The sequence below is a fragment of the Prionailurus viverrinus genome, chromosome B1 (assembly GCF_022837055.1).
Source record: "Prionailurus viverrinus isolate Anna chromosome B1, UM_Priviv_1.0, whole genome shotgun sequence".
NCBI classification, from domain to species: domain Eukaryota; kingdom Metazoa; phylum Chordata; class Mammalia; order Carnivora; family Felidae; genus Prionailurus; species Prionailurus viverrinus.
The window spans coordinates 74,863,612-74,887,017 of NC_062564.1; the positions used below are offsets into that span (position 1 = coordinate 74,863,612).

General features: G+C 36.4%; 1 protein-coding gene across 6 annotated transcripts in view; it reads right to left on the reverse strand.

Annotated features, from left to right (window-relative positions):
• Nucleotides 1-23,406, reverse strand: part of ARFIP1 (ADP ribosylation factor interacting protein 1) — a 135,317-nt gene that overhangs the window by 49,901 nt on the left and 62,010 nt on the right. For 3 of the 6 annotated variants that reach the window (XM_047855868.1, XM_047855871.1, XM_047855867.1), the window contains exons 4-6: nucleotides 10,700-10,808; nucleotides 4,596-4,691; nucleotides 2,906-3,018 (exon numbers count right to left, since the gene is read on the reverse strand). In XM_047855868.1, the coding sequence (XP_047711824.1) occupies nucleotides 2,906-3,018; nucleotides 4,596-4,691; nucleotides 10,700-10,808 (318 nt within the window). Of the gene's footprint in view, nucleotides 1-2,905; nucleotides 3,019-4,592; nucleotides 4,692-10,699; nucleotides 10,809-23,406 lie in introns of all 6 variants that reach the window. The other 3 variants (XM_047855870.1, XM_047855869.1, XM_047855866.1) reach the window with 2 other exon arrangements.

Here is a 23,406-nt window from a genome sequence, read left to right on the forward strand (position 1 = left end):
TCTCTCTCTGTCCCAAAAATAAATAAACGTTGAAAAAAAAAATTATAAAAAAAAAAAAAAAGATTTTTGTTCATTTGAGCCTTCCTCTCTTGCGTCCTTTAGTTCACGTTTCCCTTGCTCTTTATCTTGTTTTCCTATATGTTTATTATCTGTCCCCCTTGTTTTGTCTTTTACTTCTACACTAATCTGAGTTGAATCATTAAGACTCCATATTTACCTCGTATATTGACATACCACATTCAGCCTTTTTAAAAGTTTATGTTAATGAAACTGACCAGCCTTTAAAATGTTGCACACATAGCATAATACTAAATGAAGGGGTTTTTAACTGAAAACTGAAAAAACTGAAAAGATTTTCAGTTTTTAAGTGAATTTTTTTTCATCAAAGCTTAATCGGGAGGGGTACCTGGGTGACTCAGTCAGTTAAGCACCTGACTTTTGGTTTTGGCTCAGGTCATGATCTCACGGTTTGTGGGTTTGACTCCTAGGTTGGGCTCTGTACTGACAGTGCAGAGTCTGCTTGGGATTCTCTCTCTGCCTCTCCTTCTGCCTCTCCCCTGCTCCAGTACATGCATGCTCTCTCTTTCTCAAAATACATAAAAAACATTAAAAAAAAAAAAAAGCTTAGTTGGGATATTGCAGCGTCAATCAGAAGAGAGGGGTGCCTGGCTGGCTTAGTCAGTAGAGCATGAGACTCTTGATCTTGGGGTCTTGAGTTCAAGCCCCATGTCGGGCCTACAGCTTACTTTAAAAAACAATTGAGGAACCTGAGTGGCTTAGTCAGTAAAGCGTCCGACTTCGGCTCAGGTCATGATCTCATGGTCTGTTGAGTTTGAGCCCCGCACTGTTCTCTGTGCTGACAGCTCAGAGCCTGGAGCCTGTTTCGGGTTCTGTGTCTCCCTCTCTGCTCTTCCCCCACTTGTGCTCTCTCTCTCTCTCAAAAATAAATGGAAGTGGGGCGCCTGGGTGGCGCAGTCGGTTAAGCGTCCGACTTCAGCCAGGTCACGATCTCGCGGTCCATGAGTTCGAGCCCCGCGTCGGGCTCTGGGCTGATGGCTCGGAGCCTGGAGCCTGTTTCCGATTCTGTGTCTCCCTCTCTCTCTGCCCCTCCCCCATTCATGCTCTGTCTCTCTCTGTCCCAAAAATAAAATAAAACGTTGAAAAAAAAAATTAAAAAAAAAAATAAATAAATGGAAGAGAAAAAGAAAGTTCTAACTTATACGATTATTCTTTTTATTTAAAATTTTTTTTAAGTGTATTTAAACTTAAATAAACTGTCAGCGCAGAGCCCAATACAGAGTTCAATCTCTTGAACCGTGGGATCGTGACCTGAGCAGAAATCAAGAGTGGGACGTTCAACCGACTGAGCCACCCAGGTGCCCCTAAGTCATGTGAGTTTAATGGAATTTATAGCCCAGTGTGTCTGGGCTGGCATATGCCTCTCAACTAAAAGAACCTCAGAGTGTAATGACCATATTGGGTCTCTTTGACTCTGTTCTTGTGGCTTTTTTACCTTTTCATTCCAAATTGTGAGCTATACTGGGCATGCACTGTCATTTCAATAATCCTTCAAGAATAAGATTTTGATTTGGTTGATTTAGGACTGTGCTTGCTATCCATTTTACTTTTGAGTAACTTGATTCTAGCCATGACTTTGATCTTCTCTTTCTTGGACTTCAGTTCCTGCATGATTTCTGCCTTTAATTTCTGTCTATTTCTGTTCTCTAACAAACACTAAATAATTTTTAGAAAGATTCATGAGCATGTTTCAGGGCACTTTTATCATCTTAAGAGAACCTGTACTTTTGTAGATGATTTCAGATCATATTTTAAAAGTATTAACCACGAAGGGCACCTGGGTGGTGCAGTCGGTTGAGTGTCCAGCTTCGGTTCAGGTCATGATCTCGCAGTTAGTGAGTTTGAGCCCCGCTTCAGGCTCTGTGCTAATAGCTCAGAGCCTGGTGCCTGCTTGGGATTCTGTCTCCCTCTTTCTCTGCCCCTCTCCCTTGTATGCACGCTCTCTCTCTTTCTCAAAAATAAACAAAACATTTTTAAAAATTTAAAAAAAGTATTAACTGAAAGAATAAACTCACTTCCGTGTTACTCTTGAGAAGACACATAAGAGACATGTGCTCTGTATAAAAATATAACAGACAATCCTTGATTTGCAAACCACTATACCCACAAACAATTCACAAACATAGGGTTTTATGGCCAGTGCTCTAACTTGAACAGCTAGGGCTTTCATTCACTTAACTGTTCTTTAAATTCTGTCTTGTCGCTGTTAAGATTCAAAGGTACTAAAGTGGATTTGGGGTTTGAGCTCTTTGTAATACATCAAAAATTCTATAGATTAAATAATCTGCTTATTGTTTCACAGAGGTCATAAGAAAAAGAGTCACCAATTACTCTGAAGCAATGCAACTAATAACATCAATAAACTTTTGAAGTCCAACTCACTTGCAAACTGATGCTACATGTACAGTTAATGCTCAGTTATTATAATAAGATCAGTGAATTCCAACTCTGGATAATGAATGTATCTCTTTTGCAATTCAGTTCCATAAAGTATCAAAAAGAGGAGGTAGGGACAGACATATCTACAGCAGTTCTACAGGTAAATGTGTTCTAAGGCAATATATTTCTTCTTCAATTATGTATCAATTAATAAGCATTTTGGTAACTTTACTCTTTTGCTACTATTTAAACTACAACTATGCAAACAAAGATTAATAAAACAAAATGCTTCATCTTCTAACTGTATTTTTATGTTTAGATGGCATCATTCTCTCCTATATATTCATACATTTGCAAAACAGTAATTTGAATAACATACAAATGAAAATTCTTAGAGACAGTTAGGGTGGAAACATTAACAAACAAACAAACAAACAAACAAACAAACCTTGTAGGTGTTCAGACTCCATTTTCTAACAAGCTCTAACTTTTCCATTGCAGGATTTTTTATTTCATCTGCTAGAATAACTGGTCCACCTTTGGTCTGTGTTCTCTGGCCACCTGCATGATCATAACAAAAGACAAAACACAAACCAGATAAAGACAAGTAAGTAAAAAACCAAACCACTGATGCTTATTCAAGTTAAACTAGTTATGCATTTAAAAATAAAAAGGTTTTGACAAAGTGAAGAACTCAAATTTCCTGGAATCATTGAGAATAATTTCCAAACACTTAAAAAACATTTCTGTCCATTAAATGCAAATGTTATATGGCTTGACTGTCTTAAAAAAAAAAATGTTGTAACCAAACTTCTTTTCTAAGTAAGCTCTTTACTTCTAGAAAACAAAATTTCGACAATTACTCTTATAAGCCTCATGACCCTAAAAAAACTGTGCCAGTAAAAATCTGGAAGGCTATGAACTCTTCACAGTGATCTCCTTTCATCATACTATGAAGAACAGAGCAACAACAGAATGTTACTATAATTTTGGAGGATTTAAAAATATAATCCAAATTTCAAATAGTCATTAAAAATATCTTACCACCAGTATGAAAGGCTAGGCTAAAACAAGGTCTACATTGTACCTCCTTTTTTTCTCAAGAGACCACCCACCCTCCTGCAAAAAGCCATAATTAATACAGTATAAAGCCCTGACAATGTATTGCTACAACAGCTAAGAAATTATGACATAAAAGCAACTCTGCACCTAAATAGTTCCTATAATAAAATGTTTTTCATAGAAAAAAAATAGTTAAATGCTTAAGATACTAATGACTTAGAATAAAAATTTTCATAATTTAAAGAGAACAATGAAATAAGGAAAAGAGAAAAAGTTCTTAAAAATGGTTTTAAACTCAGAGTCAACAAAAATTTCTTTTCTGACTTACTCTTATAGTCAGACCAGCCTCTGCCACAACTTTACCACAACCTCAGATCAAGAACGGTATACAAAATCAAATACATGTAAGATGTACAAAATCCTCATGGAAATAAAATACAGAATGTTAAAGTGTCATATGTTAAAAGAAATATGTACTTCAACTTTTTCCTGTTTGTACAATTGAGCATATTAAAGTATAGAACAAATTCAATGCAAAGAAATGCATTTTTCCCAAGTATTTTTCACTGGCCGTAACTGGTAAATTACATATTCTTTTGTGGCAATCTGCAAGCTATTTGTAAGCTGTGGTTGAAAATAGGAAGACACAACATTTTCCACTTGACCCATTCCAAATAATGAACAACCCAATTGTTGAAGGCTCCTTTTTTGTTGAACTGAAAACAGAGTAGAGCTGCAAAGCGGAGAGGATCAAATAAGTGAATCTACATTTTATAGAGCAAAGAAAACACGATTTAAAATGAATCAAATTTTACCATGTTTTTAAATCAAAGGGAATTAAATTTCAGGTTTAAGATAGTTAATAACTTTGAAAAGCCAGAAAGATAGGGATGGCTAGAAAAGATTATTTACATTATTGTTAAAAAAAGAAAAAAAAAAAAAAAAAGCAGCCACCACAAAAGCCAGAATTACACACACCTAAGAATATAAAGCAAGGGATTATGAAACTGAGTGAATTAGTTTAGTTTCAGAAGTAGCAAGAAGGGCTTTATCCAATCAGTGAGTGCAGAGAATACCTGCAGGAACAATTAAATCACTTCCTTGTTGAGCCAGGCGACTAGCTGCCACCCTGCTAGGAGACATAACAGATGGCAATGGTGGTGCCGGGGAACCTGAAAAGGGTAGACATTTAACTGTGAAAACTCTTTTCCTCCTCCACATGTTGTACACTTTGAATATAGGTTTAATGACATTTCCGTTAAAATACTCAAAAACGAGGATTAAAAATTGGAATTAATATAGTTTGCTTTCTTGCAAGAATGGACTAACAATAAATGGGTGCTACCAGGCTGTGTTCTTGTAGAAACTTTTCATGCAACTGTCTGAAACCAAACAATACACAGAGCTATAGGAAGAAACTTGGCAAGACCTCGATAATCAGGACTTTACCTGGGTTCTGCTATTTCCAAATCACTTAACAGAATGTGGTTAAAGTTCCATAGCTGAACGATTTAAAGCTTAAGGAAATATTTTGTACATTGTTACTCCTACATTCGAAGGAAAGCTCTTTAAGTAAAAATCCAAAGGTATGTAAAAATGTATCAAAATTATAATTAAAATTCACAAAAATGTGAATGAAATCACAGCCTTCACAGGAATTATAGCCTAAAATTTTACATCATAAATCCAATAGCACATAGTGTAGATCACTGCTATTCATACTATGGATGCAAGGGACCTATATCAATTATTTCACCTGAAAGGTCATTGAAAATGCAAAAACTCAGGTCCTGCCCTAGACCTACTGAACTAGAATCTGCATTTTCATAAGATCCTTACATGATTTGTATGCATTCTGATGCTTGAGAAGTGCTGATATAGAGTGCTATTCTAACTAATCATAAGAATGGAGCTTTTAAGGCATAGCTACGACACTCCATCGCATCTACTGGTCATCAGTGGGCATCTGTAAGGTTTTTTTTTTTTTTTTTTTGACAGTATTAATTTTTTCATTTAATTGTTTTTATTTATTAAACAAATAAAATTTATATATATATTTAAGGTGCACAATGTGATGCTTTGATATATGTGTACGCTGTGAAACGATTACCACAAACCAATACACCTATCACTTCTTTTGGTTTCTCTTGTGTGGTGAGAACATTTGAGATCTATTCTATTAGCAAATTTCAAGTTTACAGTACAGTATTATTAACTATAGTCACCATGTTGTGCATTAGGCATCTATAGTTTTTTAAAAGCCACTCAGATTATTCTCTAACTCAACCAAGTTTGAGAACTGAAGGGAAAAAAAGAGTATTTTAATCAAACACAACTGAATTTTAAATTCTTAACTCTGTGTTTGAAATTCTGGCTCTACTTACCACATAGTATCAGGAATATGTTAGCAAATTAGTTAATATCTCTGAGCCTTAGTTATCTACAAAGTGAGAAAACAGACTATCCAACATTGTTGATAATGTCCAGTATTAAACCAACGAGAACTTATAACTTCAACTGCTTTCTTTATTTTAAAGTCTGAAGGTTGTACATCTTTAAGGGAATGATAATTGAAAGCTGAAAAATTATTAATGTCCTTCCATATTCAGTTGAAAATATTTTAACATCCATAAGCTTCTTTTATTTCAGCTATACTCTCTCCCAGTTCTCTAGAAATGAATCAAATTTATAATTAAAATTTTCTAATAGGACAGAAATCAAGATGAAATTTCTTTACTTAGAGGTAGTAATAACTGGTTATATTCCAGATATACTAAGATCTGATGGAGAAATAGTCACCACTTTTAATAATAAGAAAACCTTAAAATGAACTAGATCTAACATTAAAAGCCAAACAATAGACCGAAATAGACTAGCATTACCTTTCAAAGTGAGAGATATTTATCTCTTTAAATCTGCTGAACCATAAAATTTAAAACTAGAAGGAATGACAGAAATCAACTAACTCTGACATTAAACCACAGAAGAAAACCCAGAGGGGTTAAAACAGCTTATCAGAGACTCAGATGTTCTGAATTCACACCATAAAATCTCCATTATTAAATTCAATACAGGAAACACTAATCCATAAGTTACTTGTTGAGTTAGAAGGCATTTAAATAGGTTATCCAATCCAATCACCATTTTAAACAAAGACTATCTCTACTCTCCAAGGCACAAAGGTTTCTATTATAGAAGCAAGCGTTAAATAAAAGACAACTACTGTAGTTCCATTTCTTGATGATCCCTGAACAGAGCTCCGTTGTTCTGGTTATTACTGTTTATTAACCTTGCATAAGAAATAATCCCATGACACAAAAGGAGATGTGTATAATATATGCAACAAATGATACAGAACTTTGCAAACTAAGATAGCAAAAGCTATGTATGGTGCCCTGGTAACTGGGTACTTCAGCCTTCTCATTTTACTTTCAAGGGTAAGTATCACTTCTCTGTATCTTCAATATTCTCTATCTTCAAATTATCATTTCTGTGTAACTTCAACCCTTTAAACCACTAATTTAGATGAAGTTAGCTACTAAAATCATTCACTATCCAATAAAAAATAATTCTTAAAAAGCAAAAATCTTGCTAATTGACTAAATTTCGGGAATTAGCTCCATTTCAGTTCAACAACAGAACTCTAGGAATACGAATATATGTATGTAATGATCGATACCCCATTAAAACAAAACTCAGGTACCAAGTATACTTCACTCTCATGAGCTTTGATTTATTTATAATTTCCTTGTTATTAATTTTGCAATGTATTTGTTAGGTAGATTTCAATAATTGTTGTTAGGCTAAACTTAAGTATCATTTCTCCTAAATTTGCTCTAGAGATGGAAAACTAAATGGTTAATACTTTTCTTGGAGCAACTATTCAAGTAATAAAGTCATTGTTATCATTCAGTCATTTTTCCAGAGAGCTAAAAAAACAGCCCCAACTCCTTTAATGTTTTTTTCATAAGATCTATTTCATAAGTTTTAATCATGTTGCTTTTTCTCATTCCAATTTATCTGTAAATACCTTAAAACAAGTACACTTAGGGGAGCGAGGGTGGCTTGGTAGGGGCTGATTAAGCGTGTGACTTCAGCTCACGTCCTATCTCATGGTTTGTGGGTTCGAGCCCCATGTCGGGCTCTGTGCTGACAGCTCAGAGCCTGGGGCTTGTTTCGGATTCTGTGTCCCCCCCCCCCCCCCATCCCTCCTGTGCTCGCTCGCTCGTGCTCTCTCTCTCTCTCTCAAAAATAAACATTAACAAAACAAAACAAAAACAAAAACACAAACAAGGGACTTAAAACAACTACCACTTGAGGTGCCTGGGTGATTCAGTGGGTTAAGTGCCTGACTTAGGCTCAGGTCAGTGATCTCACAGTTCATGGGTTTGAGCCACGTCGGGCTCTGTGCTGACAGCTCAGAGTCTGTAGCCTGCTTCAGATTCTGTGTCTCCCTCTCTCTCTGCCCCTATCTCACTAACACTGTCTCTCTCTGTCGCTATCTCTCGAAAAAAACAAAAACTACAACTTTTTTTTTTTAAGTTTATTTATTTTGAGAGAGACAGAGCACTGGAGAGAGCAGGGGAGGGGCAGAGAGGTGAGGGAGGGAGAGAGAATCCCAAGCAGGCTCCCCACTATCAGCGCAGAGCCAGATCTTACAAACTGAACCATGAGATCATGACCCGCACTGATATTAAAAGTCAGACACTTAACCGATTGAGCCACCCAGGCGCCCCAAACTACAACTTTCTTTAAAAAAAAAAACCAAAAAACAAAAACTACAACTTTCTCATAAGTACTTAATTAATCTGCATATGGTAGAATGATTATCTTTTTAATATACACATCAACAATGTAATTTATTTTAAAAAATGTTTTAATAAAGTCAATTCAAAGAGACATACATTATTGCCATTGTCAGGAAACATATTTTTTATTCTAATCTGAAAGACTAGTATGTATCAATAAGAAAGTGAAACTGATCAGCATTTCCATGCTTACACTCAACAGTTTATAATGGTCAATTTCAATCACTGTATAATATTTTTCTACTTAAGGGAAAAAAGATTAACCCAAACGTCAGTTAAATAATTTCACTGAGAATACTTAAAACACCTTAATAGTAAAAGTATTTTGGGGGGTGCCTGAGTGGCTCAGGTCATGATCTCACAGTTTGTGACTTCAAGCCCGCGTCCGGCTTTACGTTGACAGCGTGGAGCCTGCTTGGGATTCTCCCTCTCTTCTCTCTTTGGCCCTCCCCTTGCTCTCTCTCAAAATAAATAAATGAACATTAAAAAATTTTTTGGGGGGGGACGCCTGGGTGGCTCAGTTGGTTAAGCGTCTGACTTCGGCTCAGGTCATGATCTCGCGGTTTGTGAGTTTGAGCCCCGTGTTGGGCTCTGTGCTGATAGCTCAGAGCCTGGAACCTGTTTCAAATTCTGTGTCTCCCTCTCTCTCTGCCCCTCTCCTGCTCACGCTCTGTCTCTCTCTGTCTCAAATAAATAAATAAAGTTATTTATAAAGTATTTTTTAATTCTCTATTGACATTTAAATTTCAAAATTGGTGACTGGTCCCAAACTGGTCACATGACATAAAATAAGCCTTTTATCTTTAAGTACTCATAATTTTAGGCAGTCAACCCTTTCAAAATCAAAGTTATCCCCTAGATAAGAATGCCAGAATGCTACATAATGACCACGGAGATATGGACACATATGCTCCCTTTCTATGGTTTTATATCTCTGAATATAAGGATGAAAAAGGAAAAAAAAATCACTTAGATAGTCCATTCACTTTACAGCCTAGAGTAGAGGTTGTTATTCTGGATTCTTCTGAATGCTTATTTTCAGGACCCATTTAGGAAAGAATATATTTCAAAACAGAAGTTGTTTTCCAATAAAGCACTGGCAATTAGTATAATAAAAATATAGAATACTATCATCTACAAGAGGGCTAAGGATTACAAAGATGCCGAGAATTTTTTCATTTTATGAAATTATAATGAAGTATTAAAATATACTTCACTGAACATCAAATATAGCTACTATTTTTAACTATAGCTCTGTCAAGAAAACAATCCATTTTTTACATCCAAATGTTTACATGGTTTTACTTTCACTCATGTGAAAATGAAAAAAACACTTGAAAAAGGTTATCATAGGGAAGAGTATTAAAAGCACATAACTTTTTCCATTATATACATGAAACGGGTGCAGAAAACAGTTAACATGGCAGGTCTGTTTATCCTTAAAAAGACCAGCTTACAAGATTGGCCCTTGGTTGGCATTCGGAAACTTTTTTTGAGGCGGGGGTACAATTCCCTCCATTCCTCGAATGGTTAAGACTGGCTCACTCTGCCTAAACTATTTACACAAACAATGTGGTTTATGCTAAACGCCTGTTTTTCTTCTAGGAGTCTGGAATCTTGGTACATGCTAGGCACAGGGTGCCTATGCAAGCAATCTCCAATAAAAACCCTGAGCACTCAGTCTTTCCTGAGCTTCCCTGGTTAGCAACGTTTCGTACACGTTGTTACAATCTGCTAGGGGAATTAAGCATAATCAATGACTGCCGACTCATGTCCTGTGTGACTGCACTGGGAGAAGACCCTTGCAAGTTTATGCCCAGTTTCGCCAGACTCTGCCTCAGGCATCCTTTGCCTTTGCTACTTGTGCTTGGTATACTTTCCCTGTAATAATCATAGTCATGACTATGTACGGAGTCCTGTGAGTACTCTTAGCAAATTACTGACTCTGAGGGTGGTTTTGGAGACCTCTTATATGGAATATATAATAGGAAAAATAAAAGTTATTTTTCTAATTGCTTTGAAATAGGAAATACGTACTTATACAAAACACTGACTTATTGCTATAAATTTTGTAGTTAAAAGCTAAAATAGTTTAAATCTGCATTTTGGATATAACTTTTTGAGTATTTTAATATTCTAAAACCAATCCTTTAATAATCAGTGAAATTATGCATATTGATTTATTTATATAAAGAAGACTACTAAGACAATTCCTAGATTGTTTAAATTGAAGAGAAACAGATTATGCTTATAAAATCAGTGTTTTGTCACAGAATTAAATGACTTTACTATGGCTTATGAACGAAGGTTGCTTTTGATGCACTTCTCCCATCCTCCACCCCAGCCATCTTTAAAAATACATGGGCTCTTACCTTGAAATGCTCCTGCTTCAATAACCCCCTCTTTGGTACTGTCAAAGCCATGAGATGTAATTTGGGTTTCTGAGAGACCAAGTCCAGCTGGTAATGAACGCTTCAGATCCTTGGCAACATTTGAATAAAAGAGAAAATCTTCATAAAAAATCTCACACCATGTAGCAGTTCAGCATAATGGTGCCCTTTTAATCACATCTTCAACTACCTTTTTCTCTATATCTGGTATTCTCTCATGCTGTCGTAGCATTCTATAATGATGTATAACCAGCAGCAAATTCAGCAAGATTTGCTATTAAGAGGTATAGTGAATGTCAAATACAAAATATTTGTTATTCTAGAATTAAGCAACAGGCAGATATCAAAATTCAATTTTCAAATTTCTAAGCTACTGATACATCAGAAAAATCATTTTAAAGGACAGAATTAAGACGACTAAAAAGTCACTATTATGTAAAAACTAACTGATGTCTAATACAATCATGAGCCTGGTCAATATAAACAAATCATTCACTTGCAATATTAATTTTCCTTTGATTTCAAGGTTAGCTAGGTAATAAGCAAGACTTCTTGGATTTCAATCAGGGTGGGGAAAAAGAAATCTTCTGCTATTCATTTTATGTTAAATACTGACATTAGTCAATCCAACTGCAGACTGGCTTATAATTGGAACCTAGCTGTAACAAATACAATATTCCACATTCAGTCTTACAGTTGAAAAAAAAAAAAAAGAGAGAGAGAGAGAGAAAGCCAAGAAATACAGATGTCCAAAATTTCTTTATTTCGTCTGGCTTAGATATGAGGAATTACCCAATTTTCATAATCAGTCTATGAATGGATTCCACTGGTTTCCCACGATAATGACAAATGATGCACTAAAACATAAATGTCTTTGAAATCTTTAATACAGTACCATATCACATATAATGTAGTTATAATTTGAAAACTGAGAACTAACGTTTTGAATTTTCTAATTGGCAAAGTCAAAATTTAACAGATACAATCTCTCATAACTGGCATGTTGTTGAGAGGGATTTTCTTGAGAAGCTCATTAATTTTGTCTAGGCAATTATTTGATTGGTGTGATGGGCCATGAATTAATAAATAATGAGGTCGATTCTCATCTCATCAAACATTTGATTGATCAAATTTATCATTTACCATTTATCAAACAGGTAATTTGACACAAGTAACTGTCCTCTCCTGTGGTACTTTCAACATCTCAGCTAGCTTCAGATACTCCTGATTTTCCTCATACAACATCTGTTATGTTCTATTGTCTCCTTTGCGGATTCCTCCTCATCTCCAAATTCTGGAGCGTCCCAGGGTTCAGTCAGAGGACTTCTTCTCCTATAGTCTCTTCTTGGGTGACTGTATTGATTCTTCTGGCTTTGAAAACCATCTATACATTGACAACTCCCAAATTTAGGTGTCTTACCTGGGCCTCCCTCTTTAACTCCTATATATCTGATCACATACTTTTATTTCAACTTGGATATTAAGTAAGCATTTCAAACTTGATATGTCTCAAACTGACTGATTCCACCCACAGTAAATCCCCAACAGACAAAACAAAATAATGGCATCTTTATTTTCCCTCCTTTCAGTTAAACAGCATCTCTACCACCAAAATCTTAGGAGTTATCTTCGACTCTTTCTCTCAAGTCCGTATCCAAACCATTAAGCAGATTCTATCCATCTACTCTCAAAATACATTCAGGATGAAAGCAATTCTCACCACCTCCACTGCCACAACTCTGGTCTAAGCTAGAATCATATTTCGCCTGGATACTCTAAGAGCCTCTCAACTGGTTTCCCTGCTTCTATCCAAGACACACACCTCTAACTGCACACATCAACCAAAATTAGCCCCTATACAAAAACTCTCCAATAGCCTCCTATCTCACCTAATGTAAAACCCAGACTATTAAATGTTCTCAAGGGATTACAGGATTTGACTTCCATCTCCTACCAGCCTCAGTCTTACAGCCACACAGTTCCTTCAAAAACAATAAACCTATCTTTGTTTCAGGGCCCTGTACTTCTGTTTTTTCTTCCTGAATGCTTTCTTGTACCTGACATCTACAGGGCTTGCTCCTTTAGGTAGAGAGGCTTTCCCCCTTGAGCAACTCTCACAACCTCACACTGGAACTCCCTATTCTGCTTCCTCTATTTTATCCTCCTCAGAGCAGTTATCACTCAGTAACACATTACGTGTATTTGTGTTTATTTTTACCTCCTCTTTCTATATGCTGTAAGTTTCACTAGAACAGGGATGTTGCCTAGTTTGTTTACTGCTGTATTTTTAGCACCTGAAATAGCGCCTGGGATGTAGGAGATGTTTAATAAATACTGTCAAATGAATAAATGAATTTGTTGAATGAACTAAAGGACTTGCGACTCAACACCATATAGATTAAGAAGCTGCTACAGCAACAGGTTTACTTTAAAATTTAATTTAATGAGCATCTGCTTCCTCTTGCTGTATGTTAGACTTTCTGGACAAAGAAAAAGGTAAGGTACAGCCCTTGCCTCATTGGAGAGACAAGATATACAAATATTAATGTAAAAGTTGAACTTGTCGCCAAAGTAAAGACAACAGGTATCAGAGGAATTAAGAAGAGGGACTCAATCCATGAGAACCAAATAGGAAAAGAGAAAAGTTCTGCATGAGCTCTGTAACATAAAGGATTTATTTATTCATTGTCACAACATTTACTGAACACCAATGACAGTCACTGCTCTCGACGCTACAGATGGAGCGGTGTAGGAAACAGTCTCTGTCCAAATCTGACTCTCATGGGGGGAGGAAGGAAGACTAGCCCGATAGTAAACAAATAAATGCATGCCGTGTAAGGAGTGCTGTTAAGTAACAAGTAGTAAATCAGTATGTTTCTTTTCAAGGCAGGATAAAAGGGATACAGAGTGACAGGGAAAAGGGTGCTACTTTGGGTTGGGTATTGAGGGAAGGTCTCTCGGGGGTAGTAAAATGTGGGCAGATTCCTCGAAGAAGCGTGAGCGGGTGACCCATGTTGAGTTTTAAGACACAATTCCCTTATCAGATACATGATTTGTAAGTATTTTTTCCCATTCTGTGGGCTGCCTTTTTAGTTTTTTCATGGTGTTCTTTGAAGCATAAAAGTTTTACATTTTTATTAAGTCCAGTTTATCTATTTTTTTCTTTTGTTGCTTGTGCTTTTGGTGTCCTACCTAAGAAACTAAAGTACCTAATCCAAAGTCAGAGAGTTATACCTGTTTTTTCTTCTAAGAGTTTTATAGTTTCAGCTCTTATATTTAAATCTTTGATCAATTTTGAGGTTCCTTTTTTTAAAAGATTTTATGTTTAAGCAATCTCTACAGACCCAACATGGGGCTCAAACTCACAACCCCAAGATCAAGAGTCACACGCTCCACTGAGCCAGGCAGGCGCCCCTGGAGTTAATTTTTGAGCATGGCGTGAGGTCCATGTCCAGTTTCATTCTCTGCATATGGATATCCAGTTGTCCTAGCACCATTTGTTGAACACTATCCTCTCCTCACTGAAAATTCCTGGCACCCTTGCTGAAACTCAACTGACTATGAATGTAGAGATCTGTTTCTGTACTCTCAGTTCTGCTCCACTCACTTATGTCTCCTTATGCCAGTCCCAACCTGTTTTGATTATTGTAGCTTTGTAGTAAATTTTAAAACCAGTGAGTCCTAAAAGTCTGTTCACCGTTTTCAAGACCCTTTTAGCTATTCTGGATCCCTTGCATTTACATAGGATCAGTTTGCCAATTTCTGCCCCAACCCACCCCCCCCCCCCCCAAATCAAACTAAACCAAACTAAACCAAACCAAGATTCATTAGCAAGACCAAAAGAAACTGTTCGGTAATCCAATGAAAGTGACAGGTCTACCCCCAAATAGAAAACTAATTAACATCAGTTTTACCAGGGACATCTCTTTGAATTGGCCTTAAAAAAAGGTGCCTACTCCAATAATTTGTTATCCAAGCAAAACTAGAACAATTTTTTTTAATTTTAAAAATCTTATTTGTAATCGTTATGGGGACAAACAAAAAATAATAAACATTAAAAAAACAGCACAATAACACAATAATAAATACAAGCAAGCCACAAAGATTTAACCTTGCTTTCTCCACCCTAATTAGAATCCCTCATGGAATTATCTTTTGAATTTTGTACAGCATATTTTAAAGATGTTTATCAAGAGCAAAGACCCTTAAATTACTTTTTAAAGACTGTCACAGTCTCATCAAGAACCAACTATTACTAGAAACATGAAAGACCTGGAAAGATAATTCAGACAGACCAGCTTTCCTATTAAGGGGCTATATGACCCTGGGCAAGTGCTTAAAAACTTTGTTAGTCCCTGTTTGCTCAGCCGTAAAAAGAAGCTAAAAATTACCTCAGAGTTCTATGAAAACTTATGTGAGACAACTAATATAAGCAAAGCACCTCATACATATTTTTAGGCACTCAGCTAATGTTAGCCATCCCTCTCCCCTACTACAATCATCTTTATAACTAATTAATGCTATTGCTAATAATTAGAGTGAAAAACATTTCGTGAACACTTCCTATGTGCTAGGAATTGTTCTAATCACTTTAACGTACAGGCAGTCCTCTCTCCACATGACAGTGCAGGACCGTAAAAATGATCAAGCAATTGGTACTATTACTACTATTCCTCAGATGAAAAAACTGGGACACAAAAATGTGTCATTTAGTTACTAACTAGCAATATAGTTAGGGCTAGGCTTCAAGAGACAATATTAACTGTAATGTAGAGTAAATGTAAAGAGCTACAAGCAATTTGTTAGAGACTTAGAATTCATTAGCTCCTATTGTTTTCAAGAAGATGTAAAGAAATACCTTTTAAAAATCACAATTTCAGAATTTGAAGTTTAAACACTAATGCAAATACATTTTCAACCTGTAATTTCCTAATAGCACAAAAGAAATGAGTTCTTTCGTTCCTTTTCCCTTTTCCTAATGCCACTTAAAACCTCGTCACAGGACAATATTCTTTTCATCTGAATATTGTTTTGAAGAGTACTTAGAATTAAAAAGAAAAATAATTACACTCAGTTTTATCTACTTGCCATTTTTAAACCAAATCTGAGTCTGTCCATTTCATGGAATAAATTATCTTTCCAGTTTATTTTTTAATATACTAAATCAGTAATTTCTAGGTTTTAAAAAAAAGTTTATTGATTTATTTTTGAGAGAAAGCAGGCACATGTGAGTGGGGGAGGGGCAGAAAGAGAGAATCCCAGGCAGGCAGGCAGGCACTGTCAGCACAAGCCGATGCAGGGCTTTAAGTCACAAACCATAAGATCATAACCTGAAGCCGAAATTGTGCACTTAGCAGACTGAACCACCCAGGTGCCCCCAGTGGTTTCTAATATTTTTAAATATTAATGATCCTTTTATTAATATTTACATTAAAACCAGACGATCTTTTCTCTCTGAAAGACAAATCTATCACTTACAAAATAAATAGTGCCAAACTACCAAGACATTTTTTAAACTTTGCAAGTTTGGTCATTAAGCTCAACTATTTTTGGAATGGTTTCCTTGAATGTTGCCTTGCTCAAAGTCTTGAGAGCTTTTAGCTCTCGCTAAGAAAATAAGTATTGAAGACATCCCTCAAAATAGGAATAAAAAAATGCATGCAAACAAAATAAAAATGGCATACAGTAGGTACAGGAAAACTGTGTTTGCTATATTCTTGGAACTTATCTGAAAGAACATTACTCATTTTAATCATATGTCCTGTCCCAAAGTATTGTGTAAATTCCCAGTAGAGAGATACAGTGTAGTAGTAGTTGGTAAGAGGTTAAACAGTAAACATGATGGATATCTCAGATTACCTAAATTTTCAAGAAGGTACAGGGATGTCTCCCATCTTGTCAGGCATGGCCTCTAGAAGAAACTCCTGGTTGTCTGAAGATATTACATCTCACTCAGACCCCTCCCAATGATCTCCCAGGGGTCCTTTACTCAACAAACAAAAATTCTTCCAGAAAAAACCTTTATGTAAAACAGCTGTAAAATCTGAAAAGCACTAAGGTCTTCCTAAGCCTAAACTGTCGCTAACAAAAGGAGCCTAACCAAAAGTGGTACAAATGGGTCCGTTCAGATTTGGAACAGAATTATCATTTTGATAGTTGTCCAGCAGCTGAATGCAACACAAAATAATATGGGTTATGTGAGGGGAATGTATGACTTGTAAGATAACACACGTAAGTATTTTATGTGTTTGTTGACTTGTTTTTGTTTTTTATAAAATACACACTCTCTAGGTAATATAGTTTAGCCTCATAATTCACAAAAACTTAAAATGTGCCTTTACATGATCTTTAATTCTTTTTAAAAGTGTCTTACATAGCTTAGTAACTATTCAAATGTCTGCTACTGCATTTACCCCTATGGTTTCCAGAATGTATCTCAGAGACAATGAGCCCACTATAACCAACAACATAAAATCCCTAATTTGCATTTTTATGTCACTGACATTCAATTCAAAGTTTAGGACTTAGCAGAGTCATGCTTAACAAGTACACAATAAAATGGAATAAACCCAAAGTTAACTTTCTGTTCAAGCACTAGGATAATACTCAGCATTTAATACTTTTTAAAAATAAATTTTCAAACAATTAAGCTGAAACAAAATAGAATGCTTTTGGCAAAAACGTTTCATGTATGTTTCAAGTCCTTCTGAGAGGATACAAAATAGTATCTGTAGTAACAGCTTCCATAAAGCTATGAAGGGATGCTAATTTTCCTCCAAAATAACTTGCCTTCATTTTGCATATTTTCACAGAGGTAAGAACAGGAATGAGATTAAAAACATAACTTTAGAATTTATAATTTAGTTTGGTGATCTACTTTTGAACTGAAGTTAGTGCAAAACCAATATATAAAGAACACAAAATGTTTAGCAAACTTGCTTTAAAACACACATCGTTAATAAGATGCACAACACTACAACAGATAAGCAGAACTAGAGACTAATTAATCCTCCTCTCTTCTCAAGAAGGGGAAATCTTGAATAAAGGAGTGATTCTCCAAAGTGTGTACTGTAACCACCAACAATCTGTAAGGATTCTCCAAGTAGTCTATAAATTACATGAACTCTCTTCTCCCTTAGTTTCCTTACACTACATTCTCCCAATTTTCCTCCATCTACTTCTGTAAAAATGGCTTGGTTTTCCTTACTGCTTCTAGCTTCTCCACAAGAGAAAAGTCTTACATCTAACTTCTCTACTTCCCTTGGCGACCTAACCGATCCATCTCCTGTGTCTCTAGTCTTGGCACCCCTGAAATTCATTCTTCAAACTGTAGGCAGAGATAGCTTTCTAAAATGTGACTCTGTGGGCACCTGGGTGACCCAGTCGGCTAAGTGTCTGACTTCGGCTCAGACACGATCTCGTGGTCTCTGAGTTTGAACCCTGCATCGGGCTCTGTACTGACAGGGCAGCGCCTGGAGCCTGCTTCGGATTCTGTGTCTCCCTCTCTCTCTGCCCCTCCCCCGCTCACCTGTCTGTTTCTGTCCGTCTCTTTCTCTCTCAAAAATAAAAATAAACATTAAAAAAAAATTTTTTTTAACGTTTATTTATTTTTGGGACAGAGAGAGACAGAGCATGAACGGGGGAGGGGCAGAGAGAGAGGGAGACACAGAATCGGAAGCAGGCTTCAGGCTCTGAGCCATCAGCCCAGAGCCCGACGCGGGGCTCGAACTCACCAACCGTGAGATCGTGACCTGAGCCGAAGTCGGACGCTCAACCGACTGAGCCACCCAGGTGCCCCAAAAAATTTTTTTAAAAATGTGAATCTGATTGAGATACTTCCATTTTTATGTCCTTTAGTGCCCCTCCCCCCATTGCCTTTTAGGTAAAACCCCAAACTCCTCAACATGATTTTAAGGTGTTGCAGGATCTGGTCTCTACTTAACTCTCTAGGCTCATTTCTCACACATCTGGCCCCACAGTCTCCACTTCAACAACAGCAAATTTTCAATTCTGCAGTTTCACACACTTTTCAGCTCATTCTAGTTGCCTCTGACGGGAACACCCTTCACTTTTCATTTGGCCAGCTCATCCTTCAGATTCAGCTTGCCTAGCAATTCCTCAGGTAATCTTTCCATACTCTTCCTATCAGTTCTCAGACCATGCTATACTTGGACTAGTATATTACTTTTCACATGATATTAAAATTAATTTGTGGGGGTGCCTGGGTGGCTCAACTGGTTGAGCACCTGACTCTTGATTTTGGCTCAGGTCACAATGTCATGGTTTGTGGGATGAAGTCCATGTTGGGCTCTGCCCTGACAGTGCAAAGCCTGCTTGGGATTCTCTCTCCCTCTCTCTGCCCCTCCCCATCTCGCATGACCGCATACGTGCGCGCTCTCTTTCTCAAAATAAACATTAAAGGAATAAAGTTAATTTGTAAATTAATTAATTTCTATATTCTCTCTTCCTGCAGACTGTAAAAGCTTTCTAAAGATCAGGATGCTTATCTATCTTGTTCCCCTTTAGTATTCATTCCTAGCGGCTAGTAGATATAACACCAATATATTCATTTACTAGCAATTTTCTCAATTTATGCATCTTATCTCACCCCTCAAAATGTATAAAACCTTCCAAAACATTTACATAATTTTTAAAGAAACAAATTGAAAAATTTCTGTGAAATGTTCTATGAATTTTGGTAATTTAAAATCCCCTTTGTTGTTTTTAACAGCTGCCTATAAAGAGTATCCACCAGAAGCAAAGCTATTATTCGAACAGATCTCCACATCCCAATCCTACTATAAACATATTTCAACATCCTTAACATCTTCATAGTGGCCTCTCTGCCTCTCCACAATTACTTCAAGTCAAAGCTGATTATTCTCCAACATGCTATTTATCAAGTGAGTAAAAGGCAGGGTTAGCATTTTCTCAGCTTTCTGCTGGTACTTCTAAACTACCAGTTCTCAAACTTTAGTTTGCGTAAGAACCATGTGAGACCGTATTAAAATTCAGATTCTTCTCAGCTGTCCACTGTGATCTCATGAAGTTGGAGTGCGAAGTCCAGGCGCCAGAATTTCAAACAAATAAGCCACGTGATTCTGATGCAGGTAATTCTTTGTCTACATTTTGAGGAACTCTGTTACGTAGAACAGTTTTTCCATACTTGTGTAATACACGGATTCCCATCCCGCATTTCCCCGTGGGCCACACTACCTCATTGCCCTCTTCTCCACCTTAACATTGTCATCTATCTTCTTTCTAGTTAATCCCAAATATTTATTGAGGGCCTTCTGCTCTATCCTTAATTCTCACCATTATTCTCGGTGTTCCCAACCTTTTGCATGCCATTGGGCAGTTTCAGAAAATGAAATGATTCCTTGTTCGGTCTGCAATTCTTTCCAAACTGAAATATAAGGTCCAAGCTGAGTTTTCATAGCTCATCAAAAAAACAATGTATAATGTCACGGTATGTAGTCTGTTGCTTAACTCTTTTTAATACAAAGTATCAATTACTTAAAATGAAATAAAATCTATTGCATGAGCTTGCCTACCTATGTTGATACAGAATAATGGATTGTAGTATTAACAATCTGTCAAAGTGTATGATTTTTTTTTCCCTTAGTATACTTGCAGGAAGCCTAAAGTTGGTAGTTTGATACAGGTTTGGTAATCTGTAGGGGACAAAGGGCCAAAAAAAGTGTGAGGACAAATAAAAGATATACTAGACTAACATAGTAACTCCAACCTACTCTTCTGTCTCAGATTGCAGCAACCTCTACATCTCCAATGCCTTTCATCCTTCATGCCCCATTTTACTTCAGCCACCAGAACTCCCACGGCCACTCTTGGGAACTTGCCATCACTCAGGAAGCAACACTTCTGGAATTTTAAGTCTAATAACTCTCTTTGTGGTCACAAGCTCCTGTATCTGTTATTCCACTTGATCAAGTTAGCAAATATGACTCATCCATTTTCTCCATTTTACACGCACATATACAATTCTCAGTCTCCTCTCTCTCTCTCTCTCTCTCCTTTCTCATTCATTCCGCAAACATTTAACAAGAACTTACAGAATTACTATCTTTTGATGGTTTACTGCCTACCTCCTTGACCTCATCCCCATCCCCAAGTCCCCTTAGTCTAGATTCCAAGTAGTAATGACGTCTGGTAAGAATGAAATCACATACCAGCTTGCACCAAGGGAATGCTGAATTCATTCAAAGGCTTATCACCGTGGGAATATTTATACGTACCTACATTCAAAACAATTCCTTCTAGAAATAAAAAAAAAAATATGACAGCATTTGCTTATAAACAGAGGCAGAATCTATCTTCTAGGCACAATATGTCATAATTAAGAAAGATAGGCTTCAGCCTCTCATTAAAAATTATATTTATTCATATTTTTTCAATAGAAATCCCAATCTAGAGTTAATTTAATAGACTTCTATATAATGCACATACTTTAAAACTTAATTTGTGGCAATAGTACTAAGAATATATTCAATACTTTAATATTTTGAAGTAAATATTAAAATGAATCTAGGGGCGCCTGGGTGGCTCAGTCAGTTAAGCGTCTGACTTGGGCTCAGGTCATGATCTCACCGTTTGTGGGTTTGAGCCCCATGCCGGGCTCTGTGCTGACAGCTCAGAGCCTGGAGCCTGCTTTGGATTCTGTGTCTCCCTCTCTCTCTGCCCCTCCCTGCTCATGCTCTGTCTCTCTCTCTTTCTCTCTCTCAAAAAATAATAAAAAGCATTAAAAAAATTTAAAAAAATGAATCTAGATTTGCATGGGTTAAACGATCCTTGAAAAATATTTGCCATACTTCTAAAAGGGTCCAAGCTATACATTTGGTAAAAATTGGTCTTTGGAGAAAGTCTCCATCGAATCAATGTTGCCACTGACAGAACTCCTAAATTTTTCAGATGTGAGTAATGCAGAAATGTTATACTGAATAGTATATAGCACGGAGACAAATGGTCATCATATGCTATTCAAACTCTAGTGTAGGATGGCTGAAGTAGAAAACATGTTAAATTTTAAGTCTTTATACTGGAATCACTTCCTTTATTGAGTAACTACTGTGAATCATAAACTGTGCTGTGTGCACACAAGCTGCCCTAAAGGTGATTTCAATCTCTTAGGAAAAACAGATAAGTAAATGGACAGTTACAACACTGAGGGGAGGGGAGGAAATCTATCCAAAACAGTGTTCTGACAATTCCTATTCTTATATTCCTTTCCAAATCTTCTCCAGACTGCTAGAGTTCACTGTCCAGACTGATATGTACAGGGGAATGGAAAAACTACTTAGTTCAATAAAAGCATTAAAGAGTGAAACAACAATAACAACAAAGACCACATACACAAAACTTCAACAACAACAACAACAACAACAACAAGTACAACAACAGCGATGATGCATGTTGGGAAATTAAGGACACAAGATGGATAGATCAAGTCCAAAAGCAGTACATCTTCCACAAAAGTCTAGAAACATGTTTCTAGTCCTGGCTTTAACATGTGTTTATTCATTTACTCATTTATTCACCAAACATTTAAATGAAAGCCTCAATTATCTATTATGTGGCAGCACTGTAGATAAGGTAATGAATGGAAACATTTTTGCCCTCACTTTCCTTACAATCAAATCACACAAGCCTTTGGTACAGCCAGTTAATCTGGGTAATTCCATCACAACCTCAAGGGCCCTTTTCCTCAACTGTAAAATCAAGTAGTGGAATTCAGGGATCTCTAAACTAAAATCCTGTGATTTAACTCAAAACTTATAGACCGGGGGTTTTTAAGACCCAGGAAACTAAGGATCCATAGGCAGGCTTCAGTTTAGGGAGTCCTAAACTCCCTAGAACTAAATGAAAAATTTGGTAGTTTTGTATATATGTACATTTTTCTTGAGGAAAAGGTCCATAGGTGGAAAAACTGAAATTATGGATTTTAGTTTTGGGCCAACCACAGAAAATATTTTGTTTCAGTGATATATACTAAGGTAGTTTCCCTATCTGCCAAGTATAACTTAATTAACAAGAAATTTCAACTACACGGAACTGATATTTGCTTCTTCTCTTTAATTCATGGCATGAATTTCACGATTTTAATATTTTGACCAGCACTTTAACAGATTTATAAATAATATGCAGTTTACAACTCAAAGAATAATTTGTATTCTTCAGAGATTAAACTTAACTAATCTTTAAAAAGGAATTTTTATTTAGAAAAAAATATTTTTGCTGTAAAAAACTGTGATGATACTAAGATTCTTATTCTATCCTCTCTAAATCATTGTTGCTCCTTGTCTTAAGAAAAAGAGTAATAAACCTCAAAATATTAACATATGTCAAGTTGCTACCAGGGGATTTCTAGGACCAGTTCTTTCATTATAACCTCTATTAGAATGTGAATGCTAAGTTAGAGTCTAACCAGGGCCTCTTGTAGGACTAAGGGGGGAAACCAAATGAAAAATGAAACCTCTGCAATGAGACACAAAAGCCAGGACAGAAACATTTAGTTTCACTGCCTGTGCCACAGTGACACCAACTGGTCAGCCAGGATACAACAACTTAAACTACCATCTTAATTTTATACAAGACTATATTTTTTAGAGTACATGATGCAGTTAAGTTTTAAATAAAAACTAGTATTTGGGGCACCTGGGTGGCTCAGTCGG